General features: G+C 29.9%; 1 protein-coding gene across 2 annotated transcripts in view; it reads right to left on the reverse strand.

Moving 5' to 3' along the window:
* The window catches only part of LOC127729902 (choline transporter-like protein 2), a 54,868-nt gene that overhangs the window by 27,610 nt on the left and 6,574 nt on the right, over window positions 1–20,684 (reverse strand). The window contains exons 2-8 of one of the 2 annotated variants that reach the window (XM_052237834.1): window positions 19,164–19,184; window positions 7,198–7,246; window positions 5,199–5,272; window positions 3,857–3,932; window positions 2,496–2,589; window positions 1,442–1,585; window positions 916–979 (exon numbers count right to left, since the gene is read on the reverse strand). In XM_052237834.1, coding sequence (XP_052093794.1) covers window positions 916–979; window positions 1,442–1,585; window positions 2,496–2,589; window positions 3,857–3,932; window positions 5,199–5,272; window positions 7,198–7,246; window positions 19,164–19,184 — 522 coding nt within the window. The remainder of the gene's footprint in view (window positions 1–915; window positions 980–1,441; window positions 1,586–2,495; window positions 2,590–3,856; window positions 3,933–5,198; window positions 5,273–7,197; window positions 7,247–19,163; window positions 19,185–20,684) is intronic. The other variant, XM_052237835.1, reaches the window with a different exon arrangement.

The raw sequence follows: 20,684 nt of genomic DNA on the forward strand, positions 1-20,684 counted from the left end.
TTTCAACCTTTCAACCAATTAGAGTAATTATTGTCATCTTAGAAGGGACACCAAAGTTTCAATATTGGTCAGGAACATTTCTTCGACTGGCCTATCAATTTTTCAAAAAACTTCAGCAACTGAAAAGTTTGCACATCTGAGATTTATTAGTCACACCAAGTGATGCTAGTAACCTTGTGAACTTGCACACTTATAAACTGTTGACACAGAGATATGTCTCACCTGTATCCAATTTGAATAGAAAATACAAATAATAAAATTTGAATAGCAACACTTTACATGTAAAACTATGCAAAACTTTAAAAAGTTCATGGTTCATGATGGAGGGGAGGACCACATTTCTCAGAGATGTGCCCATGCTTTTACAACTGCATACAAAGTATCATTGACTTACCATTAGTGGTTACCCTGTAACTCACCTAATCACAAACTTCAACTATTGCAAACACTGCCAATTGCCACAAACAGCACACCTTAACAAATTTGTCAAGACAAGAAAAAAATCTGGCTTAAAATGTTTATCCAATAAAAAGCAGGGGTCAAGACAAGACAAAAATCTGGCTTAGAATGTTTATCCAATAAAAAGCAGGGGTCAAGACAAGACAAAAATCTGGCTTAGAATGTTTATCCAATAAAAAGCAGGGGTCAAGACAAGACAAAAATCTGGCTTAGAATGTTTATCCAATAAAAAGCAGGGGTCAAGACAAGACAAAAATCTGGCTTAGAATGTTTATCCAATAAAAAGCAGGGGTCAAGACAAGACAAAAATCTGGCTTAGAATGTTTATCCAATAAAAAGCAGGGTTCATATTCATATTATACTGATATGTTCTCTGCCGGTATGCAATATTTGCAACTGGACATTAAATATTTTACGCATGATGACCTTTAAGCTAAACCAAAGGTCACAACTTACCATCTGTTGAATCCATATAATATGGTGCACATTCATCATCGTCTATAAAAGCTTGAATGTCAGACTGCAAATATAATTGTAAACATTTATTAAATATGTGCCGATGTATAACAGGAGGATGCTTATAAAGGCTCTTTATTTGTTAACTTCTGTGTCATTTGGTCTCTGGTGGAGAGTTGTCTAATTGGCAATCATACCACATCTTCTTATTTATATATTAGCTTCATTTAGTTCTTCATTTTTTATCCCTAGACCTTACTGATTCATGTCTTGAAAGCACTAACAACTGTAAAGTTTATATATTTTATTTTACTTTTATCTTCTGTCTGGTACTTCATTTATATTAGAACAGTGTGATTTTACACAAAAAGAAAATCAATATGTTTTTAATGACTCAATGTAAGAAGAGTTTCAAATGGAGAGTCTAAGAAATATATATCATTTTTATAAGTCTAAATAAAAACCTATACTTTTTGTTTGAACATTAGAATTTTTTTATAATTTTATAATGATGCTGAGAACATACACTGGAAGCACTAGTGGTAGGTTGTGGTGAGATCCAGTCTTTACAGATCATCTTGTCCACGTCAGCCTGTGTTAAGGTTCCAAGTGCTGCTGCCTTTGTCTCTAAATATACATAATAACCAGTTGGACAGGCAGCTCGACACACCTGAAAAAAAATTTGTTTGTAAATCAAAGGTGAATATACATCAAAACTATAAATAGATTGTCCAATTGTTTGCTTAATGTCCAATGGCAATTATTTCATGTATATTCAGAATGTTATATAGTTAGCTTGTTTTTCATGTGTAGTGTTATATATATATATAAACAAGTCTAAATTGAAAACAACCTTCAAACCTATGATTGCGTTGGATAAAAACCGCTATTTTTATACGTGTGCATGCAAAACAAATTTCTTGTTAGAGGGGTCTAAATACAGCACAAACAACATTTTCCAAATGACCAAAAAAGTGAAAAAGTATATTTTAACAAAATGCATTTGCCTACAGGTCGAACAACAAATGTTCTTAAACCCTGCCGACTGCCATTGGCGATTGCCAAATAAACGCATCACCAGGTGTAATAAATGGATCTTATATATATATATATATATATCTATACTTGTTAAGGGACAATCTCTTAATAAATAATACTTTGCAATTTGAGCAAACTAAGAAATAAGAAGATCTGATTTCTACTTTATGTATACTGGGTAGATAGAAAAGTTATAAAAGAGGCATTAATTCCCTTGAAAATAAAAAAATGCATTGACAAAAAATTCAAATATCTCCAAAAATACATTTTTTTCCTTAATCCAAGGAAATTGGTAACCTCCAAAACGAATGGATCCAAAGTATGAAGAAATAGCATGAAATACTGCATAAGAATTCTTGTCACTTGGGTATCAAATTTCATGGATTTCATGGTTATACCTCCAACCATGAAATTAAGAACCAACTTAACTAAATACATATTTTTTATTGAGTTCAAATGTGTTAATTAAAACATTAGATAACCAAAACAATTCCATTCACAGAAGTTCACATCATATGATGCATATATCCCCAAATACAAACCGCAGGTGTGGGACAGCCACTCACAACCACTGCAGCACCCATCTGTGCACATGTTGATATGTCAAAGTAGGCTAAATATGGTTTGTCTTTTACTCTGTGAAAAAAAAAAGTTTCTTAAGGCCTTCAAATATTTTTTTGAATCTTGTCTTTTGTTTAAATTCAGTAGTCAGAGGCTATAAATGATCTGAGCTGTTCTACTTTAACAATCCAATTTCAACTAGTCACATTTGTTTACCAATACATCATATCAACTGACCAGTAACAAGAAAATATGGATTATGCAGAGTTTGCAGACTTGTCTTCTAAGTCATTGATCTCATGGTCAAGTCATAAATTATTTATTACTGTATTATATTTACGGTTGCTGTAACCTGATTTCATCGTGTAATAAAGATTGTCTTCAAATATTCTCAGCAGATCAAATTATACAACCAAAGGAAATATATTTCTGTATGTTCATATAATTTACTGTGGAAATCTTTCAATTGTTGAAAAATCTTATAAAAGTGGACAACTCAATTTTAATTTCATAAATAGCTGTTCAAATAATCTAAATGTTGAATGTTGAAAGCTTAGTCATCAAGAATGAGTCAAGAACCATACATTAGTAAAATTATTTCCTCTCCTTACAAATTTGTCTGCATCAGATCTTTTATCTGTGTAATCTATTGCTAGTCTGCCATACCGATAGTCAGTAATAGGGTGTTCAGTGTTAATCTAAAGCAAGCCATGTGCCAGAGCAAGTTTGAGATGTTTTCAGAAAATGTTTAAATAGCTCTAAAAAAATATTAAAATAAAACTGCCCTTTTGTATGAAAATTTAATAGTTTACACCTGTGTTAGAATTTAATAGTTTACACCTGTGTTAGAATTTAATAGTTTACACCTGTGTTAGAATTTAATAGTTTACACCTGTGTTAGAATTTAATTGTTTACACCTGTGTTAGAATTTAATAGTTTACACCTGTGTTAGAGTGGCTATAACTTTGATCACAAAATTTATATCAGCAATTGTTCAAATCGCCTACTTTATGTCTTACATTCAATACCCTAAAGTTTATCCTTAAGGAAACCAGGGTGATGTTAAACAATATAAAGGCAGATGACAAACTTCAAGAATGTTGTCGAGCAATTTAGGATTGATAAGTACCACTGATAAATAGGCTATGGTCGTCTAAATATAATGCATAAGCCATAAAAGCTGTTTTTTACTTTGCATTATGAGACCAGAAACTTCACTGGTCAAGATTTTGATTAATACATCAAAAATTTCCACAAACAATGACAATTTGAAAAATAATTTCACCTAGCTGTCCCCCCTTTAATAAATTCTCTTGTAAAAATATACTACATTATACTTACGCTGCATCATAGCCACAAATTTGTCCTTTCGTATCTGTTGGTAAAATAAGTTTATATGGATCACCTCTTGTGTAACCTGCAATAAAAAAAACAACACATGCAGTATAATTTGAACGTGCGTTAAGATCTTGAAGGAAAATCAGAATCAGGAACAAGAAAACGTAAAAATAAAAACTCCACAACAGGTTTGACCCTAGAAATTGTAAAATTAAAAGTCTGTAAAAATACTCCTTTTTACAATATATTCATTTTCATAAATTTATATTTATTAATTTTAACAATGTCCATATGAAACATAATGTTGTAGAACCAATATTGTATCACTGTTGAGATGCACCTAGTTTTGGGCTCAAAATTGAAGTAATACAAAATGAGGTAATTTTTTAGTAAAGTAATTGCTTTTTATGTGCATAGTTTTAACTATTTTGAAAATTGTGAAATATAATGAATGTATTAACTGAAATTTGGCAGTAGAAAGATAGTATAAATTTCATTGTTTTTACAAAAAGTGAACACAATTTGATATATTTTTTTTTTTATTTGGAGCACACTCAAGAACCCCAAAAAATATAAGATTCATATATACACGAGAGGTTTGGTTCATATAGACAACAATCATGGTAAATAAATGTGTTGGTACTTGCATGTGCCCTATGTTTGATGGTATAAAAACTAGTTGAAAATTTACAAAATATGTAATGTGAAGGTACCCAATTTGAACCTATTTTGACAGTTTTTTCTGCTTTATTTATTTATGAAACAGACTAATGTTTTCATTCTGTGTTTATTTTTTGTACATGTATCCATCCTTTAATAATTTACTATTAGTTTCAAAAATTTTATTTTATATCCATATTGAATCCTAGAAAAAGGGTTTTGAACCGACCTCCAAATGATCCAAGGTTCCAATAATGAAGATTACTGTAACTGCACCCATGCTTAACTAAACATCAGTAAAAATCTAATAACTGATGTTTTGTTTTATTTCTCCGCATTTTTGGAAAATTTGACATAGTCCATGTTTCCTTAAATTTCACTAAATTTTACTGTAGACTTTACCTGTTGATATATAATGTGACTCACCAGTTTTGTATCTTTAAAAGAACATTTATCTGTGTTGATCGAAAGACGTGCATAATGAAAAATGTACCAATTGTTTTAAGTCTCTTTAAAAAATCGATGAGATATCATCATTTTTTTGGTGCAATGGGTGCAAATTGGATACTAGGTGCAATTTAGGCAATCCTTATGTCTCGTTTTCCTCAACTTATGTCACAAGGCAAGACAAATATAAGATGGAAATCATACCGTGTAAACCCACCTTAACTGTAATAAAACTTACCAATGACGGTGCAAATGATCATTCCACTAAAGAAAATTAAAAATAACAAACAGCATATTATATCTGTACATGACCTGAAATGAATAACATACACATGGAAAAATGGGTTAAATTTGTAACTTGTGTTGAAAAATGTTCTGATATACACAATTAAAACTGAGATAAAATTTAATATCTTTTTAAATCCAAAATTTTTCCGTGCATGAAATCATATAGAATACAACATCTGCATGCTGAGTTAATTGTGCTAGTATAATCCTACCTGGACATATTATTTTGACTCTTTACTCTTAAAACTATAAAATGCCCCAAGCTCTACAGAGAAGTTTCCATGGTTTTAGTGTGACCTTCCAGGAGACCATGCAGGCTACTACAAGAAAGTTCCATTTAGAAAAGACTGCAAGAACCAAACCAAAAACAGTTATAAAAGACTTTTTATTATATATAGTCCTGATGAATATAGTCACTGTTCATTGATTAGAAAGAGGCCATGAATTTTTTTTTTATTTAAGCTACTTTAGGTTTCAGTCTCAGGAAAATTATTTCTTAATAGTGCTAAAAAAAAAAAAAATAGGAACTACATACAGTGAAACATATAACATTCACTTATTTCGATCTGCTGTTTGTTTTTTATTGTTGTTGAAATATGTAAAGAAAGATCATCAGATTTTGATACATACATTAATTATTGCAAATCTGACAATTATGGGTACATCTAACTTTAATGGATTTCTTGGGTAAAGGCAATTGGGTTGCCACCACAAATTTAAGTGTCTCACAACAAAATACAATTTGTGTTATTATACTTCACGTTAAAATGCCAGATTTTGATTGGTTAATACGAGGTAGACAATTTACTCTATCCCATGGCTGAGCGGGAGACAATTTTTTTGACTGTCACCCTCTCGTCCAGACCAATCAAAAATCGATAATTTAAAGGACAATGAATTGAATTTACATCAAGTAGTTAAAAACAATGCTTAAGTTCTACGTTTTGGCTCAGATTTTATTATTTGACTGTCAAAATAAAAAAAAAAAAAACATCTTGCTTCACTTCTGTTGATTTTTTCTAATACCTGTAACGTTGTTATGTACGTGACGTCATAGAAAATACTTTCAAATAAAATTCATATGTAAAAGACAATAATGATAGGACATTCAGTATAATAACTTAAATAACACATAGCTGAGAGGGTGACAGTAAATCAGACAGACAGATAGAGCAGATTGGTACCCCTCGAAAAAGCATTGTCAACCTTGGCTTCACCGCGGTTGACAATGTTTTCTCGGGGTAACAATCTGCTCTATCACCCTCTCAGCTATGTGTTATTTATATATTGAGAACTTGTCAAACCATTTGACAAAATCAAGTAAATCCAATAAATAACAATTTTTATCATTCAATAAAAATTAATGCCCATGAAAATAACTGAATCTACAGCAAAATTAATGCAATTCCTGCACATTTTATGAGGGTCTGGATGCGGGGGTCTATTTTTGTATTCTTTAATTTTTTAGGCCATTTTTCTCTATTCTTTATACTTTTTGCCCATTCTTTATAATTCTTTATTTTTTTGGTCTATTTTTCTCTATTCTTTATATCTTTTGCCCATTGCATACTCACTAGTATGTAAACCTCCATCCACACCGGGCCCTCTTTTATACAAGAATATTACTTGGAAAATGCAAATGTTACTCATTGATATAAATAGTTCATGTTGTCATTATTTTCACATCAGTTTGTTGATTTAACATTGTTCAATAATCTTTAAAATTTTAATCTAAACAACACATTATAAATTCTTTAGCCAATTTCACCGATTGGTGTGCCAATCGTACTGTAAACACCAAAGTAGAAACATAATCCATTTTAATGACTATAACATGTTTAAAAACTTAAGTAATTCAAAGATAACATGTGACGTCAAATTCAAATCCTTTTACATATAAATAATATTAAACTGAATCAGATCATCGAGAGAAAAGGAGTGCATTTTACCTGTTCTTGATTGGTCCCTTGAAATTTGGATCATACTGACGTTTATCCCCTGTAAAAAGAAAACAATATACTTCAAATCGATATCATTTTTCATTGAACTTAAGTCTATCTCCTGTAAAAAAGTAAACAATATACTTCAAATCAATATTGTTCATTGAACTATAATAAAGATATGGAGTAATATTGTGGGGAAAAACTATAACTGTCTAATTCTGTTGATTTAAGTCTGGAAAAATTTATTATATGTTTACTTATGACTAAATGAAAGAATAATTTGTTATGTAATACATGTAATAACAATAATATAGAAATTCTTTCATAATTTCAAGATATATCATTATAAAATTATGTAGTAATATAGTTTTGCCTCAACTTAAAATTTTATGCATTTTTATCACAATCTTCAATGAGAAGAAGTGGCCTATAAACTTGTATTCAACTAACAAAAGTTTTTGTAACAAACTGTAAATAACAAACAGTATCATGAATTTCAAAAAGTAATCAACTGCAATTACAACATACATGTGAAATTAATGATTTTAGATCCTAACACAGATATTAAAGAATAAGTACAAGTTTGTGACTGAGTAAGTGTGTTTATATAGATTCCACACTGCATTAAGTGTGTTACGGTATTTCTCCACTCGAGACAGTTATATTTTAAAATTTAAAAAAAGGCAAGGCTGCCGAACTTTTTGAATATTTAAAATTTAACTGTTGAGAGTGGAGAAATATTGTAATACACGAGATATAGTGGTGGAATCTATTTCTCTAATGATTATTAGACATTAATATCTAAACAAGGTCTATCCTTCTTTTTCAATTTAGATTTGCAGAAAGTTGTACTCTTTATATGCGACGTCATCAGACATGGTCGCCTTTTTTCATGACATCACAAAAGAAAGTTCAGTAGAAATCAAGAAAATTTGACTTCTGATGAAAATTGAATTTTGACCAATCATTTGCTGAGAAAAAAACTTAAATCTCTAGAGATGAGAAATATTTTTCTCACACTGATCGAGAAATGTGAAAATAGCATGAAAATTAGAGAAACATGTGTTTGTGACTGAGTAAGTGTGTTTTAACATGTGTTTGTGACAGAGTAAGTGTGAATAACATTACTGTATAATAAATAGTCATTCTGTAACTATATTTTAAACTTCAGACAAATCAGAAGGTTATTGACATTTTCAGTACAGAGTTGGTGATTTACTCAAATATGTGTTGCTGTATAGTTTCATGCATGCATGTACATTTTTGGCTCTAAACAATTCAATTACTTTTTTTATGTATATCTAAAAGTGCATGCAGACCATGTAGATTTTGGTACATAGTAAAAATCCTTCAAGAAATTTGTTGATCTGATTTTGAACAGAGAAATAATACTGTTATGTTAACCAAGTTATTTTTGCAGATACCTTTCTAGCCAACTTCATGAATAAAAAAAAAATAAAAAGAACTCCACAGCCCTTAATGTGAACTTTTTGAATGATTAATACATTAATTGTTTTTATAAGTGTGATAAAAGTTGTGAGACAGTTTTACAAAGGGAGATAATTCATACAGCACACAAGACACCCAGTTCTCTACCTTGATACTCTGGTTCATTCCATGCCTTCTTTTTTTCTGAAATTTTTGAAGTTATCACTACAGTTCAAACAAAGTGTTTCAATTAAAATTATTTTTTTGTGGTGATTTTTCACAGTGAATTCTCAGGTGAATGTGGATGATTTGAGCTGGTCTTATCTCTATGTACATATATACATATGTCATTTGTCTCTGGTAGAAATATGTCTAATTGGGAATAATAAATACCACCTCTTCTTATTTTATGTATTCAATAATATATGAATTCGAAATTAATTCTTCATAATGCCATCATCACCACCAGAAATCACCCTTTTTCACCATTTATCACTTACCACCAACACCAAAGAGATTTTTAAGGTAATCAATACACCATGTGCTAACTGCTTAAGTTGTTAGTTTTAAGTAATAGTCACTGTTTATGAGGTTAATCTTAGATGCATTTAAACTGCTAATAATATTTGATTATAAAACATATAATCCTAAACCTGCATATTTTGGCTGGGAAATAATGTTCTATAGATCTAATAACTTCCTTTTTAGTACAAACTTTCCAAAAATGTATCATTATATACACAATGACATCTACAGCTGTTTTTCTTTACCTCTTGGGGGCTCAAATAGAGCCCTTAGGTTACAAAGTCCCGTTTAAAATTGTATCAGGTCACAAGGTCACTTTTAAGCAAATCTAAGGTAGTAGGTTTCGAGCATTCTAAAGACACGTCAGGTCACCAGAATGCTAGCCAAACCCATCAAAGTAGCAGGTCGGATTTGACCATGTTGGAGCCACCCCTTTATTACAAGTTTCAAAAACAATCTGAGACATTATATCCATATTGACACACATATGATTCCAATAAAGTCAAGATAATCCATATATCTTTGCCAAGATGTTAAAAAAATAATGAATCTGAAATAAAAAACAGAAGCCAGGACCATTTCATTTTTATACCAAAGTCATTTATATTTCAAGTTCTAATCAATGATTTTAAATGCTGTTTATATTCTAATATTCGATTAAAAAAACTTAATCCAATTTAATGTACTAGAATGACAGTAGGTATTGTTTTTAAATAATGATTTGAATTGTGGTTGAATTACCCAATATATTAAACTGCGTGTCTCTGAATTCATAGAGCTCTTTTGCATTGTGATTTAACAGAACTGGAGTATTTCGCCATTCATTCTAACAATTTTCATATGTATGTTTTTCGAGGAACTATTTTGGTTTTTAATATCAAATTTCTCTTAGAACAGGAAGTTCTTTTAATTCTTTGTCTGTGAACCAGTCGTTTGTGTAATTTAAAATATCTTTAACAGTCATAAGCATTCTTATACATACACTTGTCAATGGTAGTTTAAATACTTATTGCAAATTTATTCACTTCAGTTCAAGATGTAGTTATCCTATTTTTAACTACTTTGTAATATAACCTTGAAATTAAAAGTAAAACTGTCAGAATCATTTTACAAAGTATATAAAAAGTCTTACATAAGGTTATATCATGTTTATAAATATTACATATAAACTAAAGCAATTATGATATTCTTTAGAAACTCTCTCATCTATGTGGTGTATGGTGAACTAGGGTTATATATAGACATAAAAACTTAAGAATTGTTTATTACAGTCAAAATATTGTAATATTACATATACATGTAGATATATATCAATACTACATAAAATTGAGAATGGAAATGGGGAATATGTCAAAGAGACAACAACCCGACCAAAGAGCACTGACAACAGCCGAAGTACATAACTTTAAATGTTCACAAATCACAAAGTAAATTTAAGTAAGAAACTTAAAATATGAAATGATTTTTGTCTATAAAGCAATTTTGATGACTGTGGTTACAACTTTATATATGGGACACTCAGAATTTTAATAAAAAAATATGGTTGAACACCATCATCAAACAACTTAAAGCGCATGATTCTGAATTAAGCTTTTAGACCAGATCATCCAGAAATGGTATGCCGATTTAGTGAAACATCTAGAAAGGCAACAAACAATGAGGTCTTTAAAATGAAATTAGAATTTGTAGAATAATTCAATATCCTTGATTTTCAAAATTCTGTTAGATTTTGTAAATTTAGAACATTTTATTAATACACAACTGCCAATATAATGTGGTACTAAGGTGGCAAAATATGGAAAAGTACAACCACTTTTGTAACTTATGTACACTACTTATACTAATAGACAAGTTGGTGATGAGTATCACTACATATTTGAATGCACAGCTGTTGCCTAAGAACAAAAGAAATTTTACTAAGATATAAGGCAATAAAACTTTAAATCTTCATGTCCTATAATCTTAAAGATATTCATATGAAACTTTGTATGTATATCAAATGTACAAATAACTGTGTTTGTCCTCCTGGCTAAACATAATGTTATATCAGATGTTATTTGTTTATTTGTGCCTCTTTCATCACTGTATTTATATTAGGGTATTGTATTATCAGATTATTACATGGCATTTTTCATATCAGATGTATTATCAGCCCAAGGTTCAATATCAGCCCAACAGCCAAAGGCCCGAGAGCTGATATTGACTAAGGGTTGATAAAACATCTGGTCATGCTATGAACTTTTTATCATTTGCTTCAATAATGGAGAAAAATAACAGTTTAATATATTGATCCTTTTAATTGGTTCTCAAGTAGAAAGTTTAGGGACAACAGATGCCAAATGTGATACATCCAATATGAAATCTTTCTATCATATGCCTCAACAGAGGAGAAAAACAATAGTATAATATATTTTTATATTGATGATAAAAAAAATCAACAAAACATGATGAACACTGTTTGGAAAAGTCAACATTTGTAAAGTAACTTGCTAAATTAATATGCTGGAAACTTTGAAAAATGCATTTATTGTATCATTTGTTTTGCATTTTACACAATATATTTTCTTGTTTCCTAATATTTGTTTTGTACCCTACTTTGTCATGTTTTTCACTGAAAACGTACCATTGAGGTGTGTTTGCTGGAATTTGCTGAGTAACGTTGGAATGCAATGCGATAACGTTACGGAATGGCATGTGATAATAATGGGATTTACTTAAGCAGTTGATAAATATTTCATATTAGCCCGCTAGGCACCATTTTTGAAAATATGAAATTCACGTAAATTTAATGCTGTTATCATACTGTAAGATCTGTAAGTTATTTACCAGTACTCTAAGTATATGATAAATGGAATTACTTTTCTCTGTACCAAATGATCAATATAATATATCGTCTGTATTTATCAATCCCTGGGTTTTTCTCTTTTGAATGGTTTCATATTTTGTCATCCCAGGCCTTTTATAGCTTACTAATGGTGCAGGTTTTGCTCATTTTATGAGGTAGAACAGTGTTTATGTGACCTGAAATTATTCATATCTTTGTCCATTGGTCATTAATGGAAATTTGTCTCGATGGCAATCATACTATTTCTCCTTAATTTTTATCATGTGTATGTATATATGGGGTATACTAGTACATGTAAGTCAATGCGAAAGCAAACCTAACAAAAAATATGTCAATCTGTTTTTAATATGTATATATATAACCTCCTTGGACTTCCTTTTTATTGTCATTGATAAATGAATGTTATTATGTTCCTTCAGTAACAATAAAATGTATTGATCAATCATTGATCATGCCAAGTTTAAATGCCCAAAAGGTGCTAAAATAACAATTTTAAATCTAAAGTTCTTTTATTGTTGATAATTCATTTCAAACTCACTAGGCTGACATAATATAAGGGGATAATGTTTTTCAATTGTTAAATCAAATATCTTTCTATTTCATAACACACCAGTAAGTTACTCAGTTTAGATATTTTTTAAAGCTAGATGTTGTTGTCTTTGTATAGTTTATGTTCATGAGGTTTTAAGACAATCGCAGCATACTTTGGTATCCATCTTGGTTACTCTACCTACTCAACTTATTTTCTATATTTGTTTAAAACTTAAAGAATATGGATGTTACTAAGGGGTGAAATACTAGAATAGGTATTTTTCCTCAGATTGATCGATTGATTGATGTTTGTTTTAGGCTGCATCAGTGTAAAAAGGCTATATTGCAGCAATTTTTTCTCAGAAAAAAAAGTACCCAGTATTAATACAAGAAAAGTTTCATTTTACTCCTGGGAATTCAACAATAAGTAACCTATAGCTAACCAACAACTGAAAGACAAAACATGACACCACTGGAAAACTAGCGATATACATATTAGTTAAATTTATACCCAGAATGAACAATCTTAATGAAATTCTTAGAAAAATCAAAAAAGAATACCTGTAGTAAACCTAATAGACAATAATCCAACAACAAAAGTTAACCAAAACAGAATATTAATATAAAAATACTAGCTGGCATGCATTTTAAATACAAAATTTTAAATAAGAACATTTTCAAAGCATACATATATTCTTAGTCATCTAACATTTTTATATTTTAAAAGCAAAATGGAAAACAAGTGCAAACATGAACCTTAGGCCTTCGTTGTATTATTAATGAATATTAATTCATCCAATGCAGTCAACAAACAATTTGATTTAGAGACAACCAAAATGTATTGTTGAAGTTTGTATGTGTTATCTTCATATGATTTTATGGGTTTTTTTTTTTGTGTTGCTGAGTTGCTTTCTGATTGTTCTGTATCCATAACTCCTAGTATTCATATCTTAATTACACAGGGTCACTAAACGAAGAGATGTTGGATTAATTTATTTTCATATGTCAATACAGAAACGTACCAGTTTTCGTTTATTGAGTATTTTCATGGATATTTGATTTTTTCTAAAATCTGCATACATTAGCCTAAAGAAAATTTACATTCATTGAAAATATACATTTTAAGTTCCTCTATATTTAAGAAATCAATGAAAATGTGTAACCCAGAAATAATAAAAGAACCAATTATTAGTTTACCAGGATATTGATTGAATAATCACCTCTTGAAAATCTGATAATTTATTGTATTTTATTGGTGTGGTTTTCATAGTCTAATCAACTGTTTGTCATTGTTTTGCAAGCTGATGACTTTATGAGCTCATTTCAAACTTTATAACTTTGTTGATAAGACCATGTCAAAATTTATTATGATCAGGTAAAATAAATCTGACATCAGTAAGGGATTTTAGAAAGAGTTATATATAAGGCTGATCAACAAGCTCAGTAACTTGGAAAACAAAATTAACACCATAGGACCCCCAAAAAACCCATCTTTTCAATTATAGCATCAAGTAGATGAATTAGGGCAACGAAAAATAAATTGGGAATGTGTCCATGGGACACAGATGATGCCCCCGCTTGCATATCATTTAAATTTATAAAGGAACATAACTGAAGAACGGTAAAAGTGACGCTACCCAAATTTGTTATTGACCTGAGTTTTGTAGTAATAAGTATTGTGTATAAGTTTCATGACATTTGGTTGAGGCAAACTTTTAAGTTTGAGAACAGAAATGAAAAATTCAGCAATTTTTCCTTTTGTAAAGGGGCATAACTTTAGAACAGTAAAAGTGACACCACCAAAAATCAAACTTGATCTGTATTTTGTAGTAATAAGCATTGTGCATAAATTTCATAACATTTGGTTGAGGCAAACTTAAGTTAGAGAACGGAAACGAAAAATTCAGCAATTTTTCCTTTTGTAATCTAGAACAGTAAAAATGACAGCACCAAAATTCACACTTGATCTGTATTTTGTGATAATAAGTATTGTGTATAAGTTTCATAACATTTGGTTGAGTCAAACTAAAGTTAGAGAACGGAAACGAAAAAATTCAGCAATTTTTTCATTTGTTAAGGGGCATAACTCTACAACAGTTTAATTGAAGCCACTAAAATTCAAATTTGATCTGTCTTTTGAGGTATTAATCATTGTGTATAAGTTTCATAACGTTTGGTTGAGGCAAACTAAAGTTAAAGAACAGAAACAAAAAATTCAGCAATTTTTCCATTTGTAAAGGGGCATAACTCTACAACGGTTTAAGTGACGCCACCAAAATTCAAACTTGATCTGTGTTTTGTGGTAATAAGCATTGTGTATAAGTTTCATAACATTTGGTTGAGGCAAACTAAAGTTAGAGACTGGAAACCAACTTTGGGACGTACGGACGGACAAATAGTAAAACTTAATAAAAAGAAAGCAAACCTTTGGGGATTTTTAACGGATAGGTTTTTTAAGTACGTCATAAACAAGATAGCTAGGTAAAAGTCAATACTTATACAAACTGGTAGATATAAATTGGAAGCATCTTTTCAGACTTTACCCACACACCTTTGGAAAATCAATGAAATTTCCATTGTACAAGAAAAGGAATTGCAAATAAAACTATCAATAATCTGAGTATAAAATTCTCCAATGACAGTTGCTTGGAACAGTTGATAAACACAATCTAAGTTACAATTTATGATCTGGTTTAATACTTCTATTTTTACATTTTAATTGACAAAAACTGCTAATGTAAGATCCTTATTTTATTAGAAATTCATAGACTGAAAGCAACTAGATTTCTTTGTAAATGTTGGTATGAAAAATTTGTAAGGGGTTCCGCGTAACCCTGTGTCTCGCCTGCAATTATTGCTGTCAGTGTAAAAGTGTAATGTTGACTTAAAAAGTGAGTCCATTTATCAGTAAAATACAGAATTTAAAAAATATCTAAAGTTTTCTTTAGATACTATTTCTTGGTCTTGAAGATAATAGCTTCTGTCCAAGTTTCATAATAATCCATGAAGGTTTACAAATTTATCATGTCAAAAACATTTAATCCCAGATTGTCTGTAAATGTGAACTGTAAAAAACAAAGCCCATTCTATCAGAAAAATACTGAATTTCAAAACAGTTTGCTTCAGACGTTATCTCTTAATCATAAAAAAACTTCTGCCAAAGTTTCATAAAATTCTATGAAGATTTGGCAAAGAAATTAATGGGTAACAAACTTTAACCCCAGACTTGTTAACTGTAAAAAAAAATAAGTCCATTTATCATAAATAAATTTGATATTTTCAAAATTTTGCTCTGGATACTGTATTTTGGTTATAAACAAGCTTCTGTCCAAATTACAGAAATTACATATAGGTCTGACAATTTTAAAATGAGATTGGAGTATTTGTCAATGAGACAGCAACCCCACAACAGTTTAGTAAAAAGACATAAAAAAACATCATAAGCTCTCATAGTTCTGGTAAGTTGTATAGTGCTCATTATCTCAAACAAATGAGAAAAATTAATAGAATATGAAAGAGGAGATCTTTCATTTAGATCCTCATTCATTTGTAATGAATACTCCCATCTGCTTCAGATTTAAATTTCACTTAAATTGTTTTGGTTATTTTTCAGTATAATATATTCATGCACATATGACACATATATATGTCTTCAATTACACTATCATTTAGCCAATAAATTATGCATAAAACACTGAATTCAAGTATACAATTGCAATTTAGTTGTCTGATAAAAGATAACATAAATATAACATAGACTTGGCCATTTCCTTATATATTGTCTGTTACTTATTGATACATTAATATAAGGAGATTTGGAATATACATCAATGAGAAAATTAACCAACAACACAAAAAAAAATTTAAGATATGTTCTACTGTGCTCATGATGCTGAGATAAAAAAAATGGACCTTGCTAGAATATTTGACAATTGATATAAAAATAAGGAGATGTGGTATGATTGCCAATGAGACAACCATCCACCAAAGTTCAAATGAAGTGGATGTAAGCAGTTATAGGCAACCGTACAGCCTTCAACAATGAGAAAAACCAATACTGTATAGTGGGCTATAAAAGGCCCTGACATGAAAAATATGAAAAAGTTCAATAAAGAAAACTAACGACCTCATCTATAACAAAACAATTTATGAAAAACAAATATGACAGACATGAACCAACGACAACCACTGAACTACATGTGGGCCGGACTGAGGCTCCTGACTTGGGATGGGCACATAAATATGTGGTGGGGTTATTCATGTTTGTGAGTGCTCAACCCTCCCCCTAACCTGGGACAATGGTGTTACAGCACAACATAAGAACAAACTTGCTATAAAAATCGGTTGAAAATGACTTAACTCATCAATTCTAACAAAAACACAGACCAGACGTGGCAGGGTTTTTTTACCATCCCTCATCCCAAACAACAAAAAAGACACTAAGTACAGATCTGAGAGTAGTTGCAGTTACTGACATCTAGTTCAAAGCCAATTACAACTAATAAAAAAAATCATGCATCTTAGACTAATATATCAATCAGTTCACATCCAATCTCCAATGGATTTAGTGTAAAGACGTCATTAACAGTCACAGAAAAACATGACCTTGATAGTCCATTTACAAATTACCAACTTTTGCAGACAGGGATGTAGTTTGTCTGACCTGGGTGTTATTTCCGTTTGTTAACCTTTAAAATTGGAAACAAAAGTTGGTTATTGGAAAAAGGACTATAACAGCTACCAGGCAATAGGTGTTGTGAAAAACCACAACTGTATGTTAGTGACCATACCGGTACTGAACTATAATAAAATCAGATAAAAAAAATCAATGGTATTTTTACATGCACTGTACATCGATGTTTATGGTATAAAGAACAATACAACATATACATGAAGTATATTGATCTCATTTCCTTCGGAAGATTTTATGGAATTACTTTATTGTGTCAAGAAAACTTTGGTTCTGATATAAAATTTATAAAAATAAATATTTCAAGCATGAATCTTATTTCTTTGAAAATTAAATAATCCTACATTAAAATTCTAAAAATAGTCAATTCTCAGCTTCTTAGAAAAACACTGGGACATACGATATCTTTATCAGATATAACCTGTATAAACAGCTGAACAACACCCATCCTCAGATGTCTCAATGGTGTTCTGTTTTATACAATGTTGGATTTATTGTAACATTATTATAACATATATGTAATGTCTAAAAATGCAACAATCAACATTCAATCTATTTAGGCGTGGATCAGCTTGTGAAAATAAACTGATACAGTTACTAAATTAAAATTATATAAATGTCTAAGAATATAACTTAAACACGCTAATTGAAATATTAAAAAAGTTCTATTAGATTTTAAATAGATATATGCAATATTTCGCTAGACATATGTATATTTATTCTTTTAACTTAATGACTTTATAATAATCTTGATATTAACCTGATATTCTTATGGATAAATCTCAAAATTAAATACAGGTAATATGAATTTACAGAAATTTCATTACATAGATCTAGATAAGCTGAAAGAAAAACATAAAAACACAAAAATCTATTCTCTTATCTCCTAGTATTTAGTTGGTTATCCATTTAAAACTAAAACTACTGTATAAAAAATCAATTAATATTATTGATTTCAACCATATAGATTAAACACAAGAAACACACAAAGAAATAAGAATGAAAGTAGAAAATAAAGAAGTTGCAACATGTTATTATGAAAAATTTAATTTACCACAGACGATTGACCAGTGAACCACTTGTCAATTAGTTAGTGTTTTCTGAACAATTTTAATTTCTTTTAGCGTTGCTTGATTCATCACTACTATCTAGTAAGACTCTCTTATCAGACTTGGTTGTACGACATGTTTCAATTTGGTTAGTCAAATAAGAAAATCAACCATTTACCCCTCCAAAAAGGGCAGCCAAGGTGAATAACTCAAAATCAATTTACGTAATATCGAAACCTGACTAAAATGTGTTTTTATAAGTTTTACAAAATTTTCACTACATTCACATTGTTTAATTACTAACGTCAAGCAGTATTCTCCCCATTATTTTCAAACAACACAATGGGATTTGAAAAAGCACTATTTCCCTGAAAATGATAATATATTCATGGTACAATGGTAATTATAAATCCTTAATGGGAGAATACCCTCAACATTTATGTTTGGTGGAAAATAGATGTTTTAGGAATTATAATTACATATATCATGTATATAATAGCCTTTAAAAGTTTCACAATTTTATGTCATTTCAAAAAGATTAAATTAAATCATATTAAAATCAGTTTAGTTCTTAACCTTTGTTACATGTACTAGCTAAGTAAATAAATAAATAAATAAACAGTAAATTTTATACAAGGCTTTAACAAAGTGTTTACCATGTTTACTGGTTGGAGTGATCACATTTTGAAACATATAGATCACCCTTACATTAGTTATGGACTATAAAAAACATGATCATACTTGAGAAATGTGTGTTCACTTGGTCAAGAGTCTGCTGTGTGAGCAAAGAATGTAGCCACTCATTTAGTCAAAGCAGACAAGTTTTAGTATCACCTGCACAAGCTTTTTGAAAGTTTCAAAACAGAAATGACTACTATTTTACATATATTTCGTATATATATACCTTTGTATTCTTCTTTACTCTCTGTAAATGATCAGTCAATATAATTGAATAGATTACACTATGAAGTTAATAATCCCCCCCTGTTTAAACCTACATGTATGCATTTGCATTGAAATAATCAGTGGATTGAAAAACTATACAAAAGAACAAACAATGAAAATCGGTGCAGAAAGTCACTCAACTCAATAAAATAAATAACACAAATACAAGTAAATCATATTTGCAAAATTGCAAGTACAAGTACATGTATTACCCCTCTGACTTATATTTCAAAAATACTCAAAAGTAGAATAGGAGATAACTATATGGGTCATTTTCAAAAAAAGTTGAATTTTGAAATTGCAAGTTGAATACAATTAAGATTCTAGTTTAAACCACCCTCTGTATAGGCAAATCAAAACAAACAATTAATGCTTTTGGAACAACATATAAAAAAATATGCAATCTCACAGATAATGTCATAAAAGAATATATTGTGACATTTTTGACAGGTAAGGTTATATTTTATCTCCTGTTACCATGTTCAAAAGGAATTTTTTAGCTATTTAGAAAAGGTCTCGATAGAATTGTTAGCTTGTTTTTCATGGCCAATAAGATGGTTTTCAAGTGTTAAAATTTCTTATTTTCATTCTGTGTATTGAAAGATTTTTACTTAGATGAGAGTGGTAAAAAAAATTTTTTATTGAATTTGAGGATTATTGTTACCTTGTAAGGCTTTGTTAAACAAAACTTCCAATTGACTCTGATCAAGTTTTGTTCTGACTTTTGCTTAGTACATGGTCCCCTCATACATATTTCGGCCAACTATGAGCGCACAAAATAATACCCCAAGATATGCAATCAAATGCTTAGTGGTTTCTTCTGAATATGCAAAAGAGGTACATGTACCATTGCAAGAATTAACGTTTATGTGTATTTATATGTGTTATAATACATTTGTACCTTCTGAAACTTGTGTAATCTAATAGAACTTGATGTATATTGTTACCATTCTACTTTTGCAATTCTATTGTATATGTATGGTATGTAATAAAGTCCATCAAATTACTATGAATAATATTTTTTTTAAATCAGATGCAACTAGCGGACGCTAAAAGGTGACCGCAGGGTCTTCATGTCCATTAATAATGACTGCATGATTTCAAAGAACGGCTGAGTAATAACTTCTAGTACTTTTTTCCATAATAATTATGATTTTATTTCTCCTGTGTCCTAAGAATTTCACAATTTTTATTTTCAGTGCAACGTTTTTGCGATTTTTATTTCACGTGTTTCCATGTTCAGACCCCCCTTTACCACCCTCTTTATATTGTTTGTAAAGTATCCATGTTGTACCAAAAAATACCTAAAACAATTAGTTTTCAAAGCTATAAAAATTACCATAAGCAATGTAAGACTAAGATAGTAATTCATAATGTTCAGTATTTTTCTCTCTTTCTAATAAAGCCAACATCAAGTAATTCCCGTGCATATTGTTTTACTTTTTTCATTTTGTTTTTGGTAACAGGAAAGTACCATATA

This window comes from Mytilus californianus, unplaced genomic scaffold (assembly GCF_021869535.1).
Source record: "Mytilus californianus isolate M0D057914Y unplaced genomic scaffold, xbMytCali1.0.p SCAF_2, whole genome shotgun sequence".
In the NCBI taxonomy this organism is placed as follows: domain Eukaryota; kingdom Metazoa; phylum Mollusca; class Bivalvia; order Mytilida; family Mytilidae; genus Mytilus; species Mytilus californianus.